The sequence below is a fragment of the Amblyomma americanum genome, chromosome 7 (assembly GCF_052857255.1).
Source record: "Amblyomma americanum isolate KBUSLIRL-KWMA chromosome 7, ASM5285725v1, whole genome shotgun sequence".
NCBI classification, from domain to species: domain Eukaryota; kingdom Metazoa; phylum Arthropoda; class Arachnida; order Ixodida; family Ixodidae; genus Amblyomma; species Amblyomma americanum.
The window spans coordinates 44,862,601-44,883,516 of record NC_135503.1 but is presented as its reverse complement, the minus strand read 5'-3'; the positions used below and the strand labels follow the sequence as shown (position 1 = coordinate 44,883,516).

The following is a 20,916-nucleotide window of genomic DNA, read 5'->3' as shown; positions in this document are numbered from 1 at the left end:
TTCGCTCCCACTGAATCCGTTTACTGCATGCATGATGCAGTTCTCCTGAAGTGGGCAAGAAGAGAGGGAAAGACGGGAAGAGCGGGAAGACAGCAGATGAGGAGAAACCAGGCGCGTCCGAAGCTCCCCTAAGCGGTCGCTCCAAGAAACAACGCGCAGCGACAAACGTAGAGAGTGAGAGGCAAGGGGGAAAGTGAGTGCGCCGAATCATTTCGCTGCCAGCCTTAAACAGCCTGTCAAAGTATATAAGCCAAGTGAAATCACTGGACGAACGAGAATTTGAGGACCGGATTGAGTGAACTTTACGAACAAGTGCAATTAGCGACTTGAAGGTTGCATCATTTAGTAGCCACGTGATAAAACATTACATAAAGGCAAAATACTGCTTTCTAGATGCACTCCTTTTCCAACACGGGTCCAAAGTGCCGATACTTCAACTTCAAAGATTTTCCTTTCGAGAACACTGGACAGGGAACTGCGGATAGCAACCCCTAAATGCGTTGCGTGTGAACAATCACAATGCCGTGCGACCGCTGCAGAGTCACGCTGGCTCGCCACAGCTGTCTGGAGCAATAATGTGTTCGTACAGTCCAGCTGTGCATACTGCGGTTAATAGCATTTGTACCGCTGTGTCCCCGTTGCCTTTGTGAAAGCGGAAAACGGCCAATCGGCCAGCTCTATCCATTGGCGGTAAACCGCGAGGGCACATCTGAGTCTCTATTCCTGATTTTGCAGGTGAGCACAGTTCCTTTAACCTGCTAATAATTGTTTTTTTGGGGGGGGAAAAGAAATGACGCAGTATCTGTCTCATATATCGTTGGACACCTGAACCGCGCCGTAAGGGAAGGAATAAAGGAGGGAGTGAAAGAAGAAAGGAAGATGTGCCGTAGTGGAGGGCCCCGGAATAATTTCGACCACCTGGGGATCTTTAACGTGCACTGACATCGCACAGCACACGGGCGCCTTAGCGTTTTTCCTCCATAAAAACGCGGCCGCCGCGGTCGGGTTCGAACCCGGGAACTCCGGATCAGTAGTCGGGCGCCCTAACCACTGAGCCACCGCGGCGGGGTTAACCTGCTTCTAAATTCTTTTTTTTTTTTGCGGTGTGTAGCGCTGCTGAACAGCCCCCTCCCCCTTACTTCTGTTTCTGTTGCCCGTTTATGTAGGACTTTGCAATGCTTCACTGATGCTAAAGGAGGTGAAATTGCAACGTAAACAACCTGATAAATTGCGAAGAGAGATGCGTTTTTGATGCACTCTTCTATACACAGCTTTAAATTTTACTCAGACACTCTCGTAACAATGTAGTAGGGATGGAGAATGGCATAAAAGAACTGACACACAATTCTAAACTGCAGCGGAAACATGGACAAACTGAACGGAAAGCTAAGGTGAAGAACTAGAACAATAACAAAGATCGATCAACAACAAAATCAAGAGATTATCCGGCCGATACGTGTGATGAGTGTGATGACGTCGCTTAGGTCAAGGCAACCAGTGAGACACGGACGAACAGCTTGCAGGTGTATATTCAAGCAGCCAAAAAATCCTACAGAAACTCTGTTTGGTCGGCACAGCTAGTTGCTGTGAGATGAAGAGGTAACAGCTCTTGTTGATACTTTTATCAGTCAAGCCCGCATACAAGCAGACACCTACAGCAGCAATGTGTCCTGTATGGCAAACAGAATTAGCAGCACGCACACCAACCAAGGAGCAAACAATAATCCTAATTGTTTTTCTTCCTGGTGCTTATATTTCTCTACTCGACAACAAGGCAGCAAAGATAAAATCGACATCAAGTTTAGTCAAGCCATGCAACTCATCGTCAGTATAAAGGTGACGAGGTGACGAGTCTAAAATCAAGCATATAAACATTTTAATTACGCGTCGGTCAAAGCGAAGCGCAGTAACAAATCAAAGACACGGATAAGCCGACTAAGCCCCTTGATAATTATTGTTATTATGGAATCTGAAGGCCAAGGAAATCCAGTACTTTTAAACTAAAAAAGATCAAGGACGAGGTAACGCAGGGAGGTTAATCTGAAGCAAGTTCCGGTTGGCTGCCTTGCACTGCAAAAAAGGGAAGACTGGATGTGACAGGGAAGAATTCTTTTTTTATTTTATGGGCTTTAACGTCTAAAGGCAACTAAGACTATGAAGGACGCCGTAGTAGAGTGCTCCGGATTATTTTGGCCACCTGGGGCTCTTTAACGTGCACTTGCATCGCAGAGTACACGGCCCTCTTGCATTTCGCCTCCCTCGAAATGAAAGGGTAGGAGGAAAGAAAGCAATGGGGTAAGAAGCAAGGACGTCAGGTAATACCCAGCGTGCTGCGAAGTACGGTACACTAACGAGTCGAAACAGATACCTTCCCAACTGACGGTCGCTGCGGCCTTCGTCCAAGAATTTTACTCTCCGCCAAGGGCGTGGTTCAGGTGTCCAACGTTATATGAGACAGATACTGCGCCATTTCCTTTCCCCCAAAAAAGCAATTATTATTATTATTATTATTATTATTATTATTATTATTATTATTATTATTATTATTATTATTATTATTATTATTATTATTATTATTATTATTATTATTATTATTATTATTATTATTATTATTAAGGGCGTGGACCCGCCGCGGTGGCTCAGTGGTTAGCGCGCTCGGCTACTGATCCGGAGTTCCCGGGTTCGAACCCGACCGCAGCGGCTGCGTTTTTATGGAGGAAAAACGCTAAGGCGCCCGCGTGCTGTGCGATGTCAGTGCGCGTTAAAGACACCCAGGTAGTCGAAATTATTCCGGAGCCCCCCCATACGGCAGCTCTTTCTTCTTTCACTCCCTCCATTATTCCCTGCCTTACGTCGCGGTTCAGGTGTCCGCCGAGGTGCGAGACAGATACTGCGAAATTTCCTTTCCCCAAAAAACCCAATTTTCATTTTCATTTCTAGGGCGTGGATCGAGGCGGATTAGAGCGAATCGCAGCGTTTGTCCTTCGGCCCTAAGTGGACACTTTGCTGCAATAAATAAATGACAGTTGGTGGCGGCCATTACGAGTGTGAAATGGGTCGAACGAGTGTTGGTTTGAACCAAGCAATGGGGAAATACTTCCAAGGCGAGCCAAAATCGTATGAAGCATTATGTACCGCTTCAAAATGTGTGGTAATGACCTCTTAACGCTCTGAAACTAGGCAGCCGGCGAAAAAAACTGAGGCCACCATCGATAACTTAAGCAAGTACCGGAATTTCTTTCGCCGTAACTTTAAGACTTTAAATCCAACCCTGACTTTGGCTCCCCCTTAAAATGTCTTCTCATCAATTCCCGATCTCCTTGTATGAAATCTGATAACTTTGCTGAAATGCTGGCCATTTTTTTCTTTCAATTTTTATGTTTCTAGTATATAAGAGAAATGGTAATTGAAGGTTCGCAGGTGTAAGGTACCTTCATATAAACGTTTTCTTTTTCCTGGGCGTATATGTTGGTATTTGTAGTGTGCCTGTGTTAGTGAATGGGGCAATAAAATGCGAATCGTTATGAGCGAACGAAACTGAATTACAAAATTGCTTTGAATCCCTAAGTGCTCGACTACTGATCCGGAGTTCCCGGGTTCGAACCCGACCGCGGCGGCTGCGTTTTTATGGAGGAAAAACGCTAAGGCGCCCGTGTGCTGTGCGATGTCAGTGCACGTTAAAGATCCCCAGGTGGTCGAAATGATTCCGGAGTCCTCCACTACGGCACCTCTTTCTTCCTTTCTTCTTTCACTCCCTCCTTTATCCCTTCCCTTACGGCGCGGTTCAGGTGTCCAACGATATATGAGACAGATACTGCGCCATTTCCTTTCCCCCAAAAACCAATTAAAAAAAAATCCCGAACATTCTCTCGACACTGAACCTTAATATATGTTTTTATCGTCCTCCTCGTGGCATCACACAACCTTACTGGCGTTTGTAAACCGGGTGTTTAAATTTGCCAATGATAATATTTAAAATGTCGTTTGGTATCATTATCTTAATAATGGCATTTTATGCAATACTATTGAAACTATCATTCAAGTTATTCTCTCCTGACGTTGTTCCTTAAAAATTATTACCATCTCGCACTATATCGCTAGAATTGACATTGCCGCAAGTTTCTATAACTAATTTCGACGCATCTCGAACGAAAACTGCTGTAATAATTGTTAAGAAATCATTCACAGTATGCGGACTTGTTTGCAGAAAGGCGTGATGTAAAGAACTCAATAGAGTCTATTGCCACCAATCATTCGCGCAAAATAGATTTGGCCGCTTCTATAGCGCAGTAGTAGTTGTTGTAGTAGTAGTAGTAGTAGTAGTAGTAGTAGTAGTAGTAGTAGTAGTAGTAGTAGTAGTAGTAGCAGGTAGCAGTGGTAGTAGTAGTAGTAGTAGTAGTGGTAGTGGTGACAGTAGTAGTAGTAGTAGTAGTAGTGGTGGTAGTAGTAGTAGTAGTGGTGGTAGTAGTAGTAGTAGTAGTAGTAGTAGTAGTAGTAGTATACTGCTACTACGATTACGACTATTATACATCTACTGCTACTACGACTATTATACCTCTACTGCTACTACGACTACTTTTCTGCTACCACTACCACTGCTACTACTACTACTACTTCTACTACCACTACCACTACCACCACCACCACCCCACCACCACTACTGCTACTGTTACTACTACTACTACTACTACTACTACTACTACTACTACTACTACTACGCTTCTATAGCGCAGTAGAAACTGTGACATAGGATGACATTTGTCCTACGCCGCTGCTACTATTCCCGATTACTCACTTTACACTTTTTGCTCATGTTCACGCTACTGTATAAAACCATTTCATATCGGTTTAGAAGTGAGAAAGCGGGAAAATAATGCCGCATAATTCACTGCCATTATAGCATCGCATTCAAGGAAATATTTAAGCTTCTCTTGACGTTTATCCAACAAGAAATTCTTGCTCACATGATGGAATACAAAACTTATCGAACCAAATTAAATGACAGTATTACAACAGCTAAGAATCACTATTACACCAACCTCTCGAGAGTAGTGGTGGCCGAAGTGACCCCATTAAGGACGAGCTATCTGGTGCAAATCATTTTTGCAAAAAAAAAAAAAGATAATTGCTAAACTTACACTGTGGCGCTGAAGATCATGAATCTTATTTGGATAATGCGTTTAATGGCTAGTCTTCGGTAGCAGGCGGTCACTTTACAACATGGTGGTGGTGCAGCTCCTTCACTTAAACAACAAACATTGTGGTTTTCTTTCTGCGGCTGATAACGAAGAGATAAGAATCTCCGCAGAACTAAACAGTGACGCACCGCATTATGCGCGTTTCCTGTAGATTATTCATACTAAGAACACCACAGATACGATTTCTGTAGGGGGCAAGTGCTGATACATGAACATACAAATATACGCGCTCACAGGAAAAGGGGACACGAAAAATTACGGACATCGTGAATGTCGACAGCTGAAAAATATGCACGTTTAATCTGTTTCATACATTCAAAGACCTGCACTTATAGCTCGCAGTTGGGAAATGCCTGCGAACAGTGCGACAAAACTTCACAAGGTAAGAAAGCACGTACAGCGCAGCTGACAACTATCTCCGGCGCTCTGCACCGTCAGGTGCACGTCTCCTGCTTATTTTGTTTTCCTTCTCATCTCCTTGACCGCGCGTTTTCACCGATAAGTGCGCTGAAAAAAAAAAGAAAACTAAAGCGTAAGCAGGACAGGAAACGTAGAGGAATTTTCAAAGAATTTGAAAGTCCCCCCCCCCCCCCCCTCTCAGAAAGAATAAAATAGCTACAACTAAAGAGAGAAAAAAACGAAGTGTATCAATGAAACGACTGCATAAGAACCGGGATGTTTTTCGTTTTCTCCACTGGGCTGCCCCCCCCCCCCCCTTCCCGTCCTCCTATTTACAGACCACTCAGCGTGTCAAGTTATTGCCGCGGACAGGCACGTCACCGAAAACGCCCTGCAGCACAACAGTGGAGGCCAGCCTTGAACCGTGCGTTGTCGCGTTTCTCCGCTCGGCCGACGAGCGGCGCGCGCTGCCAAGGAGACGAAAGGGACGCCGTCGGGAACACGTTTGAGGAGAGGAGGGGAGGACGCGCTCAGAGTCGCAACGGCAGTGGCGTTGCCCCCTTAAAGTCGTATCGCAGCGTGTGGCAGTCATAACAACAACGCCACAAGTAGCGGACATGGCTGCCGACGCGGAGGAGGCGCGCGCTCTCGAACAGGTGAGTTTTGGGGGCTTCGATACGGACGACAACGATCGGTTCTAGCAAGCAGCATTGGAATGCCGGACGAATGTTGTGTGACATCAAACGAAAGAATATAGCTTTGTTCGCTCGTGCGACGCAGTGAGTAGAGTGCAGAACTTCTTTGTTTAAATTTCTCAAGGAAGCTAGCGCTTTAAACAAATTGTAGGTATTAAAAACTGTACATTATCCACAGGACACTCGAAGCCTGTGCTTGGCACATCATAGCCTTAGCTGCTTTTGCGCCATTAAACTTAATATAACTAACAAACTAACTAACTGTTTGGCGACTCGGTACAAGAGTGGTCGCCGCTAGAGCACAAAAAGCGTCGGTGCTATAGCAAACACAGGAAAAAGTATTGTTTCTTTGCTAGCGTCGACTACTTTCGCGCTATGACCATGATAGCAAAGCCTAGCGGGAACGAGATGAACTGAAAAGACATGCGTACGTGTGTTAAGACGTATATTAAGACATCAGACGGGGAATGCTATTGAAAGGGCGAGTTTAGTGTTTGAAAGTGAAACTGTCAACGATTCATATGTGCATGGAGAGGCAAAGAGAACTGCCCCGCGCCTCCAATATTCGTGACGCAGAGTGCAGTGCCCCGGCCTGTAATGGGCAGGAAAGCGACTGAGCATCCTCGAAAGGGACTGAACTACTGGCAACATCTCATTTGTACGATCAAGCGATCAAATGTAAGCAGGTCGGCGCTCCACTGCGGCGGATCATCACAGCTCGAAGAACACGCGAAGAACGTGGCCCATATGAGCGCGTGTAAGCGTGGCATTTCCGTAGCAGATATGCTGTACATCACTGTTGCCTCTCCACCGTGACAGTTGTTTAATCGTCGCCGGAGAATTATTTAGGCCCGTCGGTGAGCACAGCAGGCATTCGTGGAATTCGATGGAATTCGGTGATCGTTTCCGCTCAAGCATGTGTATGGCGAAGCCTTTTCTTTTCTTTCTTTCTTTCTTTCCTTCTTTCTTTATTTCTTTCTTTCCTTCTCTCTTTCTTTTTTCTTTCTTTTCAATGGGGCCGGCCTTTAACACTTTCGTGACGGACGTCAGGCGCCAGAGAGAGATTGATAGCGATGCCGATATTAGACCTGTGACGTAAAGCTGTGTTGTCCTTAACGAAAAGGGTTCAGCTTAAGTTACGGGCAACGCAGCGAGCCATGGAAAGAAAAATGATTGCTGTAACGTTAAGAGACCGGAAGCGGACAGGGTGGGTTACGGAACAAACGCGTGTTAATGACATCATAGTCGAAATCAAGAGGAAGAAATGGGCCTGGGCAGGCCACGTAATGCGAAGGCAAGACAACCGCTGGTCCTTAAGGGTAACGGAGTGGATTCCAAGAGAAGGCAAGCGTAGCAGGGGGTGGCAGAAAGTTAGGTGGGCAGATGAGATTAAGAAGTTTGCGGGGATATGGTGGCCGCAGCCGGCAAATGACAGGGTTAATTGGAGGGAAATGGGAGAGTCCTTTGCCTAGCAGTGGGTGTAGTCAGGATGATGATTATGATGATGATGATGCACAGCCGTTTTCTTGTATAGCGTTAATTCTTCCACAGTGAACGCACAGTGAACTGATTTCGTGACACCCGCATGTCTAAGCAACTGCAGCTATACCTCGACAGTTTGATCATTAATAACATTTGTATAATTAGCTGCAATAGCGGCTCAGGAAACTCTGCCTGCACAGCCCCGTACGAGCAATGAGTCGTGTAGGAGCACGCTATCCGGACCTTTGCGGTGGTGGTTTCTGCCGGTCGTCTAATCTCGGAGGGAACGCGAGAATATCCGGCCCAGCGACGCGTCTCTGGCGCGGGCTCGACTTCTGGCAAGGCAGACGGGGTGTGAAATACTCATCTGGTGTGCATTTAAAGAGCGCACATGCCGCAGTTTTCCTTGTATACCTCTCCTCTTAACTTCACGCAGTTGAGTGGAAAGGATACGAGCTCGAAGCGATGACTCTCACAAGCGCGCTACTCACGCGTCCTCGAGTCTACCACACGTTCACATCTGGAAGGCTTCGCCTCGCACTCACACCTTTCATTCCACTGCAAAATGTTGTGCACTGCCCGATTCCCTACGAACGCTACGCATTTGTGAGATATCAGAGAGAGATGGAGCTCTGTTAGGGTTCTATGGGGTTTGAATGTAAAACAAAAAATGCAAACATTTTACGAGAAAATGAAATCGGCAGTGATTGTCGCCCCGCCGCGTTGGCTCAGTGGTTAGGGCGCTTGGCTACTGATCCGGAGTTCCCGGGTTCGAACCCGACCGCGGCGGCTGCTTTTTTATGGAGGCAAAACGCTAAGGCTCCCGTGTGCTGTCCGATGTCAGTGCACGTTAAAGATCCCCGGGTGGTCTAAATTATTCCGGAGCCCTCCACTACGGCACCTCTTTTTTTTCTTTCTTCTTTCATTCCCTCCTTTATCCCTTCCCTTACAGTGCGGTTCAGGTGTCCGCCGATATATGAGACAGATACGGCGCCATTTCCTTTCCCCAAGAACCAATTATGATTGTCGCGCTCTCGGTGGGCACCTAAACCGAGCAGTGAGGGGAGGTTTGAAGAAGGCAGTGAAAGAAGGAAAGGAGAAAAGTAATGCGAACACCTGGGGCTCTTTGACGTGCGCTGACATCGCACACCGCACGGGCGCCTCTTACGCTTTGCCTCCATCGAAACGCTGGTGCCTTGGCTGGAGTTCTATCCTGGGACGTTGTGGTCAGCAGCCCAGTGCCAGGACCACTGGATCACCGATGCCGTTGTTTCGGAGCATAGCAACGGCATTCGTAGTTACCTACCCGCGCTCCAAAGTGTGTTGTACCTTCGACGTTCGCCAGAGCAGCGGACGACGTGAATTTTCTCGTACAGGCGATTAAAGTCCCGCTGCTAGTGACTGGGCAGCAATTTCTGTCATCCTGAGAACAATGGCACGTGTGCGGTAGTGTGTTTGGAATGTTCGGTGAGCGCTGGCTTTAAGTTACAACCTTTGATCTGGTTCTGAAGGACCCCGCCGTGGTGGCTCAGTGGTTAGGGCGCTCGACTACTGATCCGGAGTTCCCGGGTTCGAACCCGACCGCGGCGTCTGCGTTTTTATGGAGGAAAAACGCTAAGGCGCCCGTGTGCTGTGCGATGTCAGTGGACGTTAAAGATCACCAGGTGGTCGAAATTATTCCGGAGCCCTCCACTACGGCACCTCTTCCTTCATTTCTGCTTTCACTCCCTCCTTTATCCCTTCCCTTACGGCGCGGTTCAGGTGTCCAACGATATATGAGACAGATACTGCGCCATTTCCTTTCCCCCAAAAACCAATTATTATTATTCTGAAGGAAAGTGCTGCAAATGTGCACCATAACGAAAGCTGGATTTGACCCATGCAGCTGACGCAGAAGCACGCTGAAATTTATTTTCAAATTGGCAAGTGGACCAATAGCTAGATTGAAGTTAAACTAAAAGACCTCGGAAATGCAAAGTTGAGCTCCTGGGTGGACGTTGGAAACACACTTATCATTCTGTTTTTCCGCTGTGCTGTTTTGTCACTGAGTCGTTTTGTCCGACGTGCTGTTTTGACGCGTGCTCTTTTTTCCCTGTGCTGTTTTGTCGCTGTGCTGTATTGTGAGCGCTGTTTTGACGCATGAGGTTTTCACTCTCTTTCTGTCTCCTAGTTTTCGCTCCTCTGCGCCATTCACATTTCTTATGAGCTTGCTTAGACACATGCCTCTATAATGGCATTTTTGGCAGCTTACTCAATGTATTTTTCCTCTGCTGTAAATTGTACGGTTGCCATTCAGACACATCCCCAAGGGTTAGAATCAACCTTAGAATCAACCTCGCCTTTAGACGATCACCGCTTGAATACTGATTGTTTCCCTAAACCTGCAGAAGAAAAACATGTAGTAGCTATCCGCAGCTGCTTCCGAAGATGTGCTCGGAATGACACAAATGCATTGCTACGTCCTTCATACCTTCGTGCTTCGCGCTTTCTGCTCATTTATTTTTGCTGTCGCAGCATTCCTTTCACCCTGTGTAAGCATAGCAAAGAAAAAAAAAACTGTATTTCGTTAATCTCGTGGTTCTGCAGCTCAAAAGTGTGTATGGAAACAAAGAGCTGTGGTGATGTGGAGTCGGTCTTCCACTACGCGCTCGCACTCACTACGCGGCAGCACTGCATCGTTAATGCACAGGGTTGCTGGCTCGAAACGAAAAAACTCCATCTTCGGACGCCCAGTAAGCACCGTAATACGTTTTATATATAGCATATTACTGCCAGAACTCGGTCGCCGACTCCATATGTACAGCATTCGGAAAGGAAGCCACTTTTCTTATATTGAAATAAATACATTACAAATGAAACCCGTTCAGGATTGGGTGGTGCTTAAAGCTCTTGCGCATGCGTGTGTCTCGTGCAGATTGTGCCTGTTCCTACACTTTGCGCCTACTATCGCTAAGCAGCGACTGTCTAAGAATCATAATTCATTGTGATCAGTTCAAGCTTAATTTAAACAGATGTAATGTCAATAACCTTCTGCGTGTGTAATGTTTTTTTTAGTGGAAACTGTCATCAATGCCATAAGACGACACTGCCTACAAAATACCAGCAAATCGGGTCTTGCTGCCATCACTCCAATTAATTTCTTTAGGCAGTGTATAGAAAGTCTGTAAGCATTTTATTAACTATCCCATGAACTGTATTTTTGAAAATTTCACAGGGAAGTAGGCAGAATGCACACCGCAGGCGCATAGGTACAGTGCCTAATTATTCCACCGACAAGAATGAGAAGAAAATGCCAGTTGTGCTGTGTGGTGAAGTACCGCTGTCTCTATTGACTCCAGTGTGGTTTTGCGGTCTGTGCACCCGTTCTGCTAAGAATCTTAAAGCTTGATTCAAATTAAACTCCGATTCTATTGTATCAAAATTCGATATAATAAATTTCCGCAGCCGAGTAGAAACACCGATAACGGGCTATCAAGCGTAACTATGAGCTCTACTATAAGTAGATGCCCTAGACTTCGCACTGATTACTTTCCCGAGCCCACGGTGACAGTGGTTGTTCTAGTATTGTTCGCTTTTTATTATTGTCACATCGATAATTCTTCTAGGTTCAGTGTCCGTAGTTTACGGTGTGGAGCGGTCACCGAAACACAGATCGTAGAGACACATTCGCCAGTTCTTGCCAATAAATATGACCAAAGTCTAGCTCTAGACCACTGAGACTTAGTGCTGCTTACACTGTGCAATGAGCTGTAACTTCAGCCGGCGAAAGCAGAAAGACTCGAAGTTTATTAACACATAGCTCTGACGATTCTCTTTATCGAAGCTTCACCATTTTGTCAAAACCACGATGTAAGCACCCTCTTAAGTACAACGTGCTGGACTGGGCATCTAACGCAGCGTCCTCACGTCCTCTATTCAGTAAACAAAAAGGCATGTAAATTTTCGCTCAAAACAGTATTTGTGACGCGCCAGCACTAATTCGAGCCTGGTTATTTAAGATAGGCGTAACCTCGTCATCACAGTTGTGGTCTCAGGCAACGACAAGAATCGGCTGATGAAACACGCCGTATTCATTACGCGCAGCGAAGCAGTCCTTCAACATGAGTCACAGCTGAAAAGGCTGCGCGTGCCATCATGCATGACAGCGATGCGTTCCTGCACTTAGGGCAGTGGTCTTCGAGGACCAAGGAGTCACGCCTCATTTACTACACTGAGTTTATTAGCGCTCGGCAGTGCCCACCATCTTCTACCAGGAAACAGTGAACAGCAGATGTCCCGACCGCGGCGGCTGCGTTTTTATGGAGGAAAAACGATAAGGCGCCCGTGTGCTGTGCGATGTCAGTGCACGTTAAGGATCCCCAGGTTGTCGAAATTATTCCGGAGCCCTCCACTACGGCACCTCCTTCTCCCTTTCTTCTTTCACTCCCTCCTTTATCCCTTCCCTTACGGCGCGGTTCGGGTGTCCAACGATATATGAGACAGATACTGCGCCATTTCCTTTCCCCCAAAACCAATTATTATTATTATTATTATTATTATTATTATTATTATTATTACTATTATTATTATTATTATTATTATTATTATTATTATTATTATTATTATTATTATTATTATTATTATTATTATTATTATTATTATTATTATTATGTCCCGCTTGCGAATCGAAAAACAAACATCCCCCAAGCTTGCCCGCCCCTGTCCTCTCGTTTTCCAAGTGCGCTAAGCTCGTTGCTCGAGCCGGTTTCGCCTTTCGTGGTTTCCTACCTTTGTCACTTAATCTCCGTCGTCAGCTGGGTTATCGTCTTCGCTCTTAGCACACGGCGCCACCGTCTATGCATATGCTAGACGAGGAGCTGACCTTATGCAAGCGGGGTTTTCTTCAGCGGCTGTGTATGTGCTTTTGACTGTTCGCGGTGCGCACGTAGCTTTCCTCCTCCTTGCTCGGTCGGCCGTCCTTCCCAGCTTATCCTATGTTATTTCCTACTCTTTCACGCTATGCGCTTAATTGCAAGCGTGGAACAGCCGATCTGCATGCATCGCATCGAGCGGTCCCGGCAGACGAGCACGAGAAAGCAATACGCCGATAAGTCCTGTGTGCAGGCATGCCCTATAGATATATTTGCGACAATTTCAGTGCATTAGCTGGTGGCCTCATGGATCTGCATAATGATAAGTTCCAGCAACGCCGAATGAAGGAAATTTGCCCGAGAATTTGTCGTGGCCACTAGCGAAATATTGCTTCCCTTTGTGGCCGGCCGGTGAAGTTTCGCTGGAGTTGGACGTCGCAAATGCCCGGCACTGATGAATACTTTGGACATTCGCGAAGCGGACGACTGCAATTGTTTAACGAAAATAATAAACGCGGAATAACGTCTCTTTCATATACTCCTTCATAGAATGAAGCAGTTTATTTTAGCTGCTGAGGCTCCCTATCTACTGTACTTGAACGACTTTCCTTCTTCAAGTGCCGACGTATACCCATAATAATAATGATTGTTGTGTGACGGAATTCTTCCAAGGATTTAGGTGACCACGACATACATCGCATACCACTCAGTGACGTCGCGCTAATGAGTGTTATTTGGGCGTAAAGTGCATCTAATCAGATCGGGGAATCCCCAGCCTTGTCATCCGTGTGGTCTTGGGCAGTCTGGAATGGCGTCTGCGCCTACCTTCCAGAGCGAGTGTCTTGATTCCATAATGGCGAGCCATGATGTCGCAACGCATCTGGCCACCGAAGTCGGGGCAGCAGACGTCGTATCTCCATTCTGGGCTAGTAAAAAAAGAGGACAGCCAGTGACGATACGGAAGAAGATATGAGACTGTCCTTCCCCTCAGCGTAAGGGCAGCGCAATATCATATGACCTGCCTGGGAGTGTATCTCACACGTCCGTTATGGTCTTCCGTGTCTTGCCGATAACTTAAGTTGACAAAGGCCGGCGCGGCGGGGACAATCTCGTAAACAAGAATGAGGCGGCGTCATCGTTTTGTGGTTTCCTTCTAGCCTGTACCTTGCCGCGTTTAAACGTTGATGATTATGATGACTATCGGTTTTTATGGCGCAAGGGCATCTACGGCCATAGAGCGCCATGGCACCAGGTATTTTCCATTTATCAAGGTGGGGTCAAAGACCCATTTCCCAAGCATTTTCACCCTAAAGAAGCCGAGCACCAGGCCACGGGAAAGCTTATACCCACTTTGTATCACCGGTGGGTACCCGGCGGCACTGGGGATCCAACCCCGGCGTTTAAACTTTGCACGCGCACATAACGTGCAACGTTTAACGTGCAAGGGTGGTCAAACGGGCTAGTTGGTAGCTCATATTTGGAGAAAAAAAAAACAGCGCACCTTTAGACACGGACTGAGGCAGACGCTGTGTCGTTATATCTGCCTCAGTCCGTGTCTAAAGGTGCGCTGTTTTTTTTTTTTCCAGACGTGTAACGTGAACGTGGAAATTCGCGTCCATGCAAGGCACCACTTTTACGAGCTGAATGCATTTTTCCCGAGCTGCTTCAGTGTGTTGTCACTTCACGCGTCTTTCGAAATCTCAGCCTACGGCGGAGCCTTTCGTAACAAGGACGCCGAGAGCAAAGTGCAAACGGCTTTTTCACAACTCCCGTGTTTCGTATTGGCCCTCTGCGGCCACCTGTACTTCTTAATGCCAGAAGGTATGCTGCCGCAATAAAATAAAAAAAAGAAGCGCTACCGCTACACTCCAGCTACCCGTAAGCTGTGGCAGCTTGTGCTTCGCGTCATCGACAGTTCAATTGTTTTGCAACTGTATGAAGCTCTCTTCACAACCCTGTAATTTTCGTCGCATTTTATTTCTTCCCATTAACTGTGTAATGCTCTTTTTTGTGCGACTCACTGCAGAGGCTTGTTGCTCTAGTATACGGGCTGCAGGTATACCTTTGTGACAAGAAAGAAAGGTGCAAACCAATGACAAGGACACAGAGAGGAGGCAGGACTACGGCAGTCCTGCCTTCTCTCTACGTCCCTGCTTTTGCGCTCCGGTTGTTGTTGTTTTTTTTACGCCAAGCACGAACAAGAAACCCAGCACACGCAGGTAAAAGCTCAGCTGTACCATTTAAGTGGAACCTTGCTAAACAGTTCCAACAGCCCGCAGTTCCAGACTAATACATTGTTTTAGTCACACTTTACTTGGCTTAAGAAATGTCATTCTCTTCTCTTTTTAGCCGATGCCTAGTGCTAAGGATGCACACGTACTAACAGTGTATACTCGCATGGATGAAAGCTTTTAACTCGTACTCAAGGACCAAATTACTTTAATCTCTTTTCGGCCATAAGGCCATGAAAATATTGCCTTTGATGTTGATTCAACTTGTATTTCGACTTGGAATCTGATAAACATATTGTTTTATTTGCCTGGTAGAGGGCCTCTCCTGGTGCGTGAAATTAGGCCACGCTACTGCCTCCATGCGCACGGCGATCACTGAAAATGTGGGGCCGAAAACAGCAGTGAGCTATTAAAGTAACCAGGTCGCTAAAATTCTGTTAGGAATATACAAATGGCGTACTTCTTGTCTATAGTTTCGCAAATTGTTTACGTCGAGTATATGTAAGCTGAGCTGGTAACAGATATTAAAGACAGGGTGAATAAATATTTGCAAAGTTACGAATGCAGTATGTAAAAACTAATAAAACGTCGGAAATGGCTTATTTTCTCTCTCTCTCTCTCTCTCTCTCTCTCTCTCTCTCTATGTGACATTATTTTTGTGCTACACGATCCTGAAGCTCACCGCTCTCTCAGCTGATGAGTCATCTGCTCAAATGACCGAATTTATTAAATATTAAAATAAAATGATTGAATATATGATTACTCGCTTGTTAATTTGATTGATTGATTGATTGATTGATTTGTTGATTTATTGATTCGCAGAAATGCTCTGGAGAAAGGTGATTCTGTGTTGCATGCATAATTCCTTCGTTGCAAACAAACTGCAGTATACTGCTTCTTAGCGTGCTACTTCAATTCTCATCGCGGTAACATTAGGTTTGAAAGCTGGTGATACTCTGCACTCGAAACAGCACGCACAGTTTGTTTTAACATCGGACTTGCGAGCTAGCGATCATTGTGGCACGCAGGCCAAACTCCCATTGCCGCATGCGCCGTTTTCAACAAGCAATGTTGCAGAGTTTTAAATAAGAAGCGCCATTGAACGAAAACGACCTGAGAGAGCTACAGCTTTGTATAGGGAGGGACCACACCAGTGTGCAACAAATAAGCGCTCTTAGCTTCAAATAATTCAGAATGTAGAAAAAGGCCGACACAGAATAGAAGCCATTTAGATGACTTGCGTGTTTTGAACGACTTGGAAAATAAATATACTTTGTCCGTATGTTCCATATTCTTCTAAAAAGGGTTTCCTTACGACATAGGTTAGTATAGTGACAGGCGCAGCTTTTGTGCAGAATGAATGTCATGTGCGTTTCCCTACGAACTTAAATAATGTTCCACCTAGAAATCTACTTCACAAGTCTGCAGCATGCACACTGTGTGTAAATAAAAATTTCAGCATTTCGAGTAGCGTAGCGTCAGTTATCGCAAGTGGACGAGTCGAGATAATTTATAAAATGAATTGCGCGACCTTACAAAGGAGTCGAGATAATTTATAAAATGAATTGCGCGACCTTACAAAAAGTGCGTGAGAAAAGCACTTGGTTGACCACACACGCACACATAGTTGATTTTAAGGCCACTTAAAATAGCTCACAATATTTTCCTTCTTTCAGTTTAAAAACATGGTTGACATAGTCGCCGATAGTGCATAGTACCACTCCGCTTAAAGTCAGTCATCCATTTCTGGTCCTCCTCATTCACCACTGAGCCCGTAGAGGACACAAGATCGACATCGTTCATTAATCGTTGTCCTCCGTTATCACACTCCCCGTGGAAGGCAACGTACCGTGAATAGGCCCAAGTACGCTACCCTGAATAGAGATCGAAAGTGCAAATTTCTCCTTCTGGAGCGCTTTTATCGTTCCGCCCAGGAGCCGAGGTTTTCATTGACTGCTGTCAGCCTGGAGTAAATCCGGTATTCCGAAGGTGAAACGAAGCAGCCGAGCAAAGAAAACACTGCCATTACTTTCCTCGAGGACGCCCTTCGCTGCCGGAGGTTACGTTATCGTGCGGCCTCCGTTGGCATTTACGCTACCGTCACGGCTTTGCCGGAGGTATACCCAGCGCTACAATAGTCGGTGTCCTGGCGAAAGGGATTATGTTTGGGAGCACATTCACTAGGACGCTGCTAAAGAGACAGTAGGAAGAAAAAAGAGAATTGATGGTAGTCAAAATGTATCGAAGTCAAATTTTCCCGCGCCGGCTCAAATCCTGTTGGCTGCGCCAGAAATACTGTAGCGTTCCTACTTGGAACAGTTCAAGAACGCAACATAGTCTGTGATTTGTTGTTAGCTAGTCATCATTTTAATAAGCTGCCGATCCTAGAATCTCTTCTTCGTCGTTTCGCCCGCTTCCGACTTCTTTCTTTACTATCCAAAACTGGTAACGCTTCAGATATTAGCAGCATCTGTGCTGCTTTCCGGATCACTCACTTCAACCTCGTTTACGTCATAATGAGGAGGAAATCGTAGCGCGGCATAAAGCACTAAAATGTTTGTTTCCGCGTCTCAAGCGAGGAGACCACACGCACATCCAAAATTAAACATAAAAAATGTAAACCTGGGGAAGTGATTTCGAATCATGGAATTCGCACCTGGAGACTGTGTTCCAGACAGTTATTTCCCTTGGCCTCTGCGACCGCCTCAAGTCAAAGTCAAAACACAAGAATGCCCGGTTTAAGCTCGGCCCGTGCTCATTGCTGAAGGAAACATCTAGAAATCTTGAAGTTGGAGGAAAATCTACGTGGTCCACGCACTCCAGGCCATATTTTAGTTGCGCAAAGATTATCATGTGTAACACCTTGTGCACCGCGCCGCAAACACACACGCGTTATGTACACGAGAGTATAATCCGATCCTTGCGAACCCATTCTCGAGAAAGTTGAAACAAGAATCGAAAGCGACGGGATGAAGAATGTGTCATTACAGCGCAGGCTGTCTCTTGCCTTATGACGTCAGTCGCAGGTGCACCAATCAGATAGGGGGTCGTTAACATGATAAGCTAAGCACTATAAGCTCCCAACGGCTACTTAAGTCGTCCGCGAAGCATTCGCGATCCGCCCAAAAGCGAAGCGATGCTCAATTCCACATAGCTAATTAAAGCACTACTTCCGAATCATCACATTAAAACAATAAGTATTTTAAGCTGCATAGCAAGATGCTGGTTAAGGTGCATAAGGAAAGCAAGTTGTAGTTACGAAGTTATCGCTCAATTTACGCACGAGCAAATGACCCTGGCAAAAGCATCTTCTGACTGCTATTCACTGATGTTTCCGTCTCCACCCTTTACTAATTATTAGAGATTTCTTCTTGGCTTACGCAGCTGAAGGTGACCTTGCAAGATGTGTGGCAAGAGCAGTTCACTGACGCCTATCTGCTGCGATGGCTCCGAGGTGAGTAAAGCTTGTTTCTTACAAGTCAAGTTAGTCAACGCGCCTACCGCATACATATCGCGCGAAAGGCAGGAAAGAAATAGTGGGCTTAGAAACAAGGCTGAGTGAAAATTGACCTTGCTGCTAGGACGCCGTCTGAATAATGAATTGTTATGCCGCCACCGTGTAAGGAAACTGCGTTCCTCAAAGACGCATTCCCTCTGCTATAGGACGAAAACATACTGCTGCCGTGTACGAAGGCTCCGAGAATACGAACGTAAAAACCTGAACATTTAGGTTGCTTTCACGTCGATGCGGCATTGACGATGGTTGCCTACGGTAAAAAAGGGCGACTTTAGTTGCGTTATGAACTGACTAAAGAAATTAGTTGAAACCAGTTAACGTGGATTTTAGGGCATTTGCTTACGTTATCATGGTCTAAACATACTTTCCCTTGCCCTCTGCGATGCTGGAAATCTCCATGAGTTTCAGCTTGAGTGTGAATAAGTTCGGGAGCACTTGGTTTAGGAGCTCGCTTTAACCCTTTGACAATGACGTTGCTCCTCACCGATAATAACTGCGTAGTGCTCTCGAGTTAAGTTCATTTTGTTTTCGCGTCCTGTGCTGTGACTTACTGGCTTAATACTTCTTACTGCGCACGACTTTGCCCCTTTTTCGTGGTTTGCTTTTATCACGGCTTGTTCAATCCTCGCTCTTCGGTTTTTGCACAATGGCAACGCGCAGAAACATCGAAGAGGCTACGGTTGGGCTACTAAAAATAAAGTTAGCTCTTGGTCTATGTCCTCCATACCCCCTTGTCTGTCTCGCCACGATCCTTTATTAAAGGACAAAAGCCACCAAATTTTTGCTTGCGCGCTTTCTTCTTTCGAACGATGCGTTATACATTCTTATACATTAAGCTCCCTACGGTATTCGTGTACGACCGCTAACTAATTTATAGCTGAATTTGTTCTCGACGGTGTTTCGGTTTCGGTTTCATCGACCGATCGACGACTGTCATGTCAAGCTGATGTTTTGGTCACGTGATCCACTAGAAAAACTGTAATATAATCGCTGACATGTCATATTTTTGTTATTCCAGGTCTTGAAAGAGGCTGGATTAAATGTTATAGTGAATTAAAACTATATATCAGCAATTATATTACAGTTTTTATAGTGCATCACGTGACCAAAATGCCAACTTGATGTCACAGTTGTCGTTCGGTCGATGAAACCGGAACCGAAACAGCATGAGAGAAGAAATTAAATTAGTAATTATTAAGTTGTTGTTAGCAAATACCAACCGGTAATCCATGTATTATAATGTCTAACGCATCGTCTGAAGGAAAAAAAGCGCAATAAAATTAGGTGTCTATAGTCCTTTAATAGAATCATGTTAGACAAACTATCCGAAACTTTCATACTCGTAAACACAAGTTCAGCTTCCGAACTCGCAAATGTATTGTTTAGTTTGCTCGGTGAAGGCTGCCTTGGAACTGTGCGAGGCGTTGTGAGACAATGCGTAGACCTGGTTCAAAGCAGCTGCTTGGCGACGTCTATGAGCGGGCTATGAGTTACGAAAGAGTGCTCCGAACAAAGCCGCCGAAAGCAGACTCGGAAATAAGTGCACGAGACAAACGTCCACGTGGATGGCTTCCTAATTGGTTCGTGCCGTTCGCAGCCCGAGACCTCGACGTGGCCAAGGCCGGAGACCTGCTGCGCAAGGTGAGGAGGGGTGAGGGAAACGAGGGAGAGGAGGGAATGCCGGAACTGGCGCTCGCGGTGTCCCTGTACGTAAAACTTCCGCGCCCTTGAGGGAACCCTTACACTGCCGAAGCAACTTCACCGTAGAGATTTCTGCAATCGACCTTTCGTTTTCTTGTAGCCGAGGTTATTCGCAGAAATATTCGTATCGCTTATTCGAGGTTGTTGTTGTTAAACGCCTTGATTTGTCCAAAAGGAAAAAAAAAAGTGGTTTTTGAGGTCAGTATATCTAAGAGCAAAGGGAAAAAGACGGGATAGTTTCGTTTTTATTTTTATTTTGATGAACACGGGAATAATTATTGACTTCGCGAAGTTAAACTTTGCACTTGATGCGCCCAGGACAGAGGTTCAAGCTTTCAGTGCAAATCTGGCTTACTTTCTTTAGTACGCGAACTAGCCGAGATGCAGTGCATTTATTGCAGTAGAACATACACTAACGAAGCACTCAGTCAAGTACAGATAACGCGCTGAGATTGCTGCTGCTTAAGCATGTCCATTATTGAAGTCTGTTCATCGCCTGTAGCTGTAGTTCATCGTCAGTAACCCTTGCTCACTTTGTTTTCTATTGTCAAGGATCTCATCTTTCTATACCGTCAAATTATGTCTAGTTATGTTAGTCTAGTGCTTTGAAAGAGTCAGGTCTAGTGTGACATAGGGACAATCGATGGAAGAATGGATCAGCGTGCGATGTCGTTTCTCGACGTATCGGATCTAACAGTCGCTTTTCTCGGCCTTGGTAAAACTAAACAAAGTTTAACGATTAAATCACCCTGCCCGGAATTTCTTGAGACGCAGAATGCATTGCTTGGTGGCTGTATGGTTTCGGCGGCGTATGATCATTCGCGTGTTATGAAAAATGCAGTG

At 45.7% G+C, this 20,916-nt stretch overlaps 1 protein-coding gene across 1 annotated transcript in view; it reads left to right on the top strand.

Annotated features, from left to right (window-relative positions):
- The first annotated feature begins 6,107 nt into the window (after positions 1-6,107).
- The window catches only part of LOC144098998 (SEC14-like protein 3), a 36,496-nt gene continuing 21,687 nt past the window's right edge, over positions 6,108-20,916 (top strand). The window contains exons 1-3 of the mRNA XM_077631988.1: positions 6,108-6,253; positions 18,240-18,309; positions 19,970-20,013. Of these exons, the coding sequence (XP_077488114.1) occupies positions 6,215-6,253; positions 18,240-18,309; positions 19,970-20,013 (153 nt within the window). The 5' untranslated portion in view covers positions 6,108-6,214. The remainder of the gene's footprint in view (positions 6,254-18,239; positions 18,310-19,969; positions 20,014-20,916) is intronic.